Genomic DNA, 7,769 nt, shown 5'->3' on the forward strand with positions numbered 1-7,769 from the left:
TGCACAACTGTATGTCTGAGGTGGTTGTGTGCAGCACTGGAGCTCCACAGGGTATGGTGCTCTCACTCTTCCTCTTCACCTTCTACACCACCTTCTACTTCACCTACAACATCCTGCTGCAGTGCGTTTTGAGAAAGAGCATTTTGTATGATTGTATATTTGATATTTTATCATGGTTGTGGTTTATAGCACTGTCCAGTGAATGTTTTGTTGGTGTATGTGCATGTTGTTGTTTTTTACTTGTCCAAAGCAAGTAAATTTCCCCCTTGGGGATTTAATAAAGACAACCTTGAACCTTGAACACCAACAGCTGTCACCTCCAGAAGTTCTCTGATGACTCGGCCATTGTTGGCTGCGTGTTGGAGGAGAATGACCAGGAGTTCAGGTCAGCCATCATGGACTTTGTGGACTGGTGTGAGTGTAACCACCTGGGCTTGAACATCAGTAAGACAAAGGAAATGGTGACTGACTTCCAGAGAAACACTCCTCCACACTTAGCAGTAAACATCCAAGGAGCAGACATTGAGGTGGTGGATACATTTAAGTAATAATAATAATAATAATAATAATAATAATAATAATAATAATAATAATACATTTAAGTACCTGGGTGTTCACCTCCTGAGGCTGGGGTCCTTCAGAGTTAATTCCCAGCTGCTAAAATCCTTTTATCACTCTGTTGTTGGCTCTGTCATCCACTCTGCTGTGGTCTGTTGGGGTGCAGGCAGCTCTGATCGAGACAGGAAGAGACTGAAAAAGATAGTTAACAAAGCTAGCTTGGTTCTGGGCTGCCCAGTGGAGACGTGTGAAAGGAGGATGCAGGGGAAGATGACCTCAATCTTTTAAAAAAACTCCCACCCACTGCATCCTACTGTGGAGACCATGGACAGCTCCTTCAGAGGCAGACTGAGACATCCCAGATGTAAAACAGAATGCTACCGTAGATCATTTATCCCCTCTGCAGTAATAACTCCTCGGTTAAACTGGTACTGGCATTATCCTGGTGCACAATAACACCAGCGCAGTTCCCAGTATGTGTTCAAAACCTGCGCAATACCAGATGTACATAGTATGTCTGTGTCCCTTACCAGTCTGCATGGTGGTGGAATCCGTGTTACACTTTTTATTTGGGGGGTCTCGTGGTCAAAGGTTGCAATACTAGCTTACTGCTTATGTGTACATTATATACATGTACCTTTGTTATTATTTTTTCTTCTTGTTATTCTCTAAGTGTTAGTGCTGCTGTAACAAGTGTATTTCCCCACTGTGGGATCAGTAAAGTCTATTCTATTCTGCTCAACGTAATGCATGTAATGCACAAATAAAAAAAACATTTTTCATTTTAAACCTTTTATGGATTGATGATGATAACAGACAATTTTTTTCTTATAAATCTTTAGTCACCTTCAAGCATGTCAAATGCAACTTTAAACTTTTCTAACTGGATTATCTTTTAACACGTTCACAATGAAACGTTTCTCGTGCATCTCTCCAGGTGAAGAACATGCATTTTGGCTTTTGAATGTGTGTTTGACATACTAATATACACTGCTCACAAGAATTAAAGGAACACTTTTTTATTGGGCCTGGCATGAAATAAGTTAAACCTGTCTGATAATTTCCTGGTTGATTAAGCTGCTGAGGGCATTGTTAGTCACTTTCAGCTGTACTGGTGTTCATGGACGTAACGACAGGTGCACTAAAGTGGCAACAATTACAAAACCCTCAAAACAGGACTGGTTTAACATGTAGAGGTCAAGTTTCTCCCTCTTGATCTGTTTCGGCTGGTTTTCCACTCGTGCTGGTTTTGGCCCCCTACTGGTGGTATGAGGCGATTCCTTAACCCTACAGAAGGTGCACAGGTTGTCCAACTTCTCCAGGATGGCACATCCACACGTGCTGCAGCAAGAAGGTTTAAGGTGTCTCCCAGCACAATCTCGAACATGGAGGACATTTCAGGAGACTGGCGGTTATTCTCAGAGAGCTGGACAGCGCCGTAGAAGGTCCACAGCCCATCAGCAGGACCGATACCTGCTCCTTTGTGCAAGGCGGAACAGGCTGAGCACTGCTTGTACCCTACAGAATGACCTCCAGAGGGCCACTGGTGTGAACGTCTCCACCCAAACAATCAGGAACAGACTTCATGAAGATGGCCTGAGGGCCCGACGTCCTGTAGTGGGCCCTGTGTCACTGCCCAGCACCGGAGAGCTCGACTGGCATTTGCTCAAGAACACCAGAATTGGTAAGTCTGCCTCTGGCGCCCTGTACTTTTTACAGACGAGAGCAGGTTCACCCTGAGCACCTGTGATAGACGTGAAGGAGTCTGGAGAAGACGAGGAGAACGTTATGCTGCCTGCAACGTCGTTCAACATGTCAGGTTTGGTGGTGGGTCAGTGATGGTCTGGGGAGGCGTATCCATGGAGGGACGCACAGACCTGTACTGCCTAGAAATGGTGCTCTGACTGCCATAAGGTATGGAGATGAAATCCTTGAACCCTTAGTCAGACCCTACGCTGATGCAGTAGGTCCTGGTTTTCTCCTAATGCACGACAATGCCCGGCCTCATGTGGCAAGAGTATGCAGGCAGTAGCTGCAGGATGAAGGAACTGAAACAGTTGAATGGCCTTCACAATCCCCTGAGTTAAACCCAATAGAACATCTGTGGGACATTATGTGTCGGTCCATTAGGCGGCGCCAGGTTGCTCCTCAGACTGTACAAGAGCTCAGGGACGCCCTCACACAGATCTGGGAGGAAATGCCACAGGACACCATCCGTTGTCTCATTAGCAGCATGCCACGACGTTGTCAAGCATGCACACAAGCTCGTGGCGGCCACACAAGATACTGAAAAGCAATCTGAGTTACAGAAATTAAGTTTTTGAAATAATGGACTAGCCTGCCACATCTTCATTTCACTCCGATTTCAAGGTGTCTACACAACTGAGCCCCCTGTAGGCCCTGTCGTTATTTGCATAGATATCCAACTTCATATTGAGATCTGATGTATCTAATGTGTTTCTTTAAAGTGTTCCTTTAATTTTTGTGAGCAGTGTATTTTAGAGCTTTTATTTCTTTATTGTCACCAGATTCACTGCACAGTGGGTGGAAGTATAGACTTCAGAGTTGTGCAAGTATACCAGCAACATCCACAAATGGATTTTCAATAGAAAGTAATTTTTGTGCACAAATATGCACATATACCACGACATTTTATGAAATCTATTTAACTCATGTCAGATTAGTAACAATATGAATTTGACACAGTATAAATTATTATAAATAAGCATGTTAAAGTTTTAAATGCCCACTTTTTTTAACTTCTCTTGCCTAAGGCAATTGAACTTATTTTTTTCACAGTAACGTTTAGGAGACTTAAAATCACGTGAGTTTATTTTAATGTTCAAAAATTTCTGACAAAAAAAATTCACAATTTCTGTGATGTTTTGCTAAACTAATAAAGTAAAATATTTCTATGGTCGGTCACAGGAACGCCCAAACGAATAAACTCGTGATAGTTGGTTCATATTTAAGAGAGAAAACGACGCTTCTGTCCTTCAAAATAAAATATGCAGGGCCGTTTTAGGCGCATACTGTTCCTGATCGGCGCGTGGACTTTTAAACTCTTATCTTGAAGGACTTGAACTTCCGGTTACTTTAGTACTTGACTTCATTGTTTTACGTTACTTTCTTCCGGGATCTTTCAGCGGTGCGATTTTTAAGACGTTTGTGAAATAAAGCAGCATGGGTGCGTGTTTGGCCCTGGGATCCCTTGCCAGTTGTGTAAGTAGACATTTTAGTCGTTCACTTTTGATCTGTATCATGTGGTGACTTTGTTTCCAGGACAAGGCTGGGCTCGTCGCTAAGCGAGACCAACCAGACAGGTTTAGTGACATTATATGAGGGTACTTAGTAAATAAAACAACAACTATAGACACAACTTTGCATTTTGTATTGAATATTTGTCATTACTCACTACAATATTACTTAGTTTAGTTCGACTAGCTTCAGAACCACTCATGGAAAGTGAAACTACGTCATACGGTTTTAACCATCGACATATAAATGTGGTTTTAACATAAATAACTAATTATTTTTAAACTAGATAAACGCATGCCTTCTAATACTGATTAAGATAATAATGTTTGTTAAATTATAAAATATTCTAGTTGGGTGGTTTTAGAGTTGTAGTCCTTTGAAAGATAAGCCAACCACGGACACGAAAACGTAGACGCGCTGGAGGACACAACAGCGTCGCCGCCATATTGGGTGGGTTACTCACGCCAAAACCCATCAACGCAGGGTGGCTCGTTTTTTGTGCAGCCTACGGTTGAAAATATATCATGAGGGATTTTTAGGGGGATTTTATATATTTTTATTGTATTTAAATATATTTATATTTTAATTATCTTGCCCACCATGTCTGATTTTGTGAATAAGCATAATAAAGGGTCAAATGAAGGCAACTGGAATTTTTTGGCTTCTTGGTGTGTGTGTGTGTGTGTGTGTGTGTGTGTGTGTGTGTGTGTGTGTGTGTGTGTGTGTGTGTGTGTGTGTGTGTGTGTGTGTGTGTGTGTGTGTGTGTGTGTGTGTGTGTGTGTGTGTGTGTGTGTGTATATATACACATATACATACATATGTGTGTGTGTATTCCTCTGGTTGTTAGTACGATCATGAACATGATTTTCCTGAACCCCACAAGTACATTTTTTGAGTGCAAGTAATTTTTCTAATCCTCTTGAAACATTCAAATAAACGTCTGCGAGAAACGAAACCTCACCATGCAAACCAATGGCTATGGTATCTCACCGGATGTTGCTCGCATCATTGTTTCTACATGACCCGGACCAGAAATAAGATGGATACAGCGCTTCTCAATGTGCAAATCACATGGTACTTCATGTCACATGAGCAGAACAGACAAGGATAAAAACAATTTAAAAATAAATAAAAGTTAGTAGTGGCGATCACTGAAAGAAAATAATGTGGGTAATTTATCCTTGTAAAGATGCCAAAACGGTTTAGGTTATAATCAAATATGTTTCAGCTATTCTTAAATGGTAAATATTTTAGATTGCTGTTCAGACTTTGTTTTTATTTACTTTTTCACTTCCTTATTGAGTGGTTTTCTTGTTTTGATGTTTACCATGGAGTCCGCCTTGGAATAAAGAGTGACTGAGGACACTACAAATGTTTTGAGGGTTTATATTTAGGGTTATGTGTTACATTTTAATAATTTCTTCTGGGTATTGTGGGCAGATGAAAAAAATCACCTTCTTAATCTGATGCCAAATGTATATCAAATCATCTAAAGACATGTTCAATCAAACTATTCATTTAAATATGATGTCAGCACTAAATAGCCACTAAAACTCAACTAATGGACCTGTTTGAGTTGTTTTGTCTCAGGAACATTATTTCTTCCTGTGGTTTATTGAGTACTAATTTAGCACCAACGTGGTCATTCCTATAGAACTTGTTGACAACACCATGGTTTATATTGGCACAATTAGTAGAATGTTTTTTAAAATTTGATGTCTACAAAATGATCAATAGTTAATTTTAGCATAAAGCAAAAAGTCACGAGATCTGAGACATCACACACTAGAAAATATTTTTGCCTGTCCTTTAGAAGACCTAAGGAACTATTCCTGAAGAGAAGCACTCATTAAGAAAAAGTGTATTTCGTATTTGTTTTTTGCGTTTCCACTTTTTCTGGTTATTTATTTTGTTTGTTTGTTTCTGCACCAATTTTTTATTTCTAAAAAAAACTTTTTGCTTGCAGCTGCAGTGTTTACACCCAAGGCTAACATGGATGCTGGTGTTTAGTAAAGGATGGCTGATCTCAGACCCATCATGCACGGGTCTTCTCTGATCCAGTTTTTTTAGGTTGATAGAAAACAAAGGACAGTTTTATTCCCATGGCAGCTTTTGTCACGGTTTTTCACTTCTGGATTTTAACCTCCAGAGACGGATTGTTGTCCTGGCAGCACGTGCGGTGTTGGTTTAGTTTATTCCCTCAGCCGTGGTTTGAATGAACCACACATGCACTGCCCTGATTATGCCATACCCCACAGAGCCGTCGCTGACGGTTTTTTAAACACAAAGCTGTCTGGAATGTTTCCAAACGTCCTTGTCTGTCCTCCAGGCGTCCTGTTTGTGTGGTTCGGCCTCCTGCCTCCTGTCGTCATGCTGCCCTTCCACCTACAACTCAACCATCAGCCGGCTGGCCTTCTCTTTCTTTCTGCTGCTCGGGACACTGGTGTCCATCATCATGATCCTCCCAGGCATGGAGGAACATCTTAAAAAGGTACAGAGAGTCATTTTGGTATTAAAAGGATTGTTGTAAATATGTGTACCTTAATAACAAGTATCATCTTAACGGAAACACAATGTGTTTAATGGTAGGGATGTTTTTTGCTTACGATCATGGTCCTTATTCGATACTTTAGCAATGCATTTCTTTTAATTTATTAAGCTTTTTTATTATTATTTATGCATTTCTTTCATTCATTTAGTTTTTCTGCCAAACACTCGTTTATGAAGTACATTGATAACAAATGTGGTAATATTATGAATATATTTAAAAGATGCCTCATCGCTAGGGCTAGACAATAATTCAATAAGGATATATATCGATCAATAGAAAAAATTATGGATCAATAAAAACTTCTATAAAAGTTTCCTTTTTCCATAATAACCTATTGGGTAGCTTCATACTAGAGCCATTACTTACACCCAACCAATCAAAAACACCGGCCCAAGCCCAGGGGCGCAGATAGGATTTTAAAACTGGGGGGGGGGGGGGGGGGACAAAGTTCCAATGTACCCTCCCCCAAACATACACATACACAAACTATTGCAAGCGCCTTAAGTAGAGCTCAGTCAGTTTGTGTAATTTCGTCCAACGGTTTACGTAATCATACGTAAAAACTAACTTTTATATACGTGTTTGAAGCCATTATGCAACAAAGCTCTGCCTGATCAACACTATAAATAATAAATGATCCGCACTTGTATAGCGCCTCTCAGAGTAAGGACTCCAAAGCGCTTTACACTACAGTGTATCATTCATCCATTCACACACTGATGGTGATGAGCTACGATGTAGCCACAGCTGCCCTGGGGCGCACTGACAGAGGCGCCCCACTATTTAATTCAGTCATTTGTTATTCTCCCAATCAATTACTAACCAGAACCTCATGCTTTATGCTAAACATTAAATGATTTTCAGCACCGATCTTTACAGAAAACATACAAACCCTAAAAAACTGCACATAAAATATAATAAGAAACAATATTCACTTTTCACTTAGAGCAGTGGTTCCCATCAGCCTGACCAACAGATATTCCTTCGTATTTTTACTTTATTTATAAATTTTCATTATATTTGGAAAGTTTTAATTTATATATAAATATATAAATCTCTTTTTAAATTTTATATTTTACTTTTTTGTATGATTATGTGGCACACTTGACTTCCATACAAAAAGCCCCTTTTTTACGACTTTTTACATTGTCGCTACGTCTGTCACGTTAGCGGTGTTTTACCATCATTTCTACATCCATCACGTCCCAGAGAAGGTTAAACCAACATCAAACCCAACGTTTGGAGCTCGTAAACTCCACACACCTCTCGTGCAGCACCAGCTGTCTGATGCTGCAGCAGCGTCAATCGTCCCAGCTGGATGAGTGAATTTCTTCATCAGAGTCAATATTCTGCTTCATAATCAGAGTCAGTCATGACCAGACAAAGTGGTCAGTCAACAAAG

General features: G+C 40.2%; 1 protein-coding gene across 1 annotated transcript in view; it reads left to right on the forward strand.

The window, feature by feature from the left end:
• The first annotated feature begins 3,627 nt into the window (after nt 1-3,627).
• Nucleotides 3,628-7,769, forward strand: part of serinc2 (serine incorporator 2) — a 13,763-nt gene continuing 9,621 nt past the window's right edge. The window contains exons 1-2 of the mRNA XM_015976462.3: nt 3,628-3,780; nt 6,146-6,307. Of these exons, the coding sequence (XP_015831948.1) occupies nt 3,742-3,780; nt 6,146-6,307 (201 nt within the window). The 5' untranslated portion in view covers nt 3,628-3,741. The remainder of the gene's footprint in view (nt 3,781-6,145; nt 6,308-7,769) is intronic.

The sequence above is a fragment of the Nothobranchius furzeri genome, chromosome 19 (genome assembly GCF_043380555.1).
Source record: "Nothobranchius furzeri strain GRZ-AD chromosome 19, NfurGRZ-RIMD1, whole genome shotgun sequence".
Taxonomy (NCBI): Eukaryota; Metazoa; Chordata; class Actinopteri; order Cyprinodontiformes; family Nothobranchiidae; genus Nothobranchius; species Nothobranchius furzeri.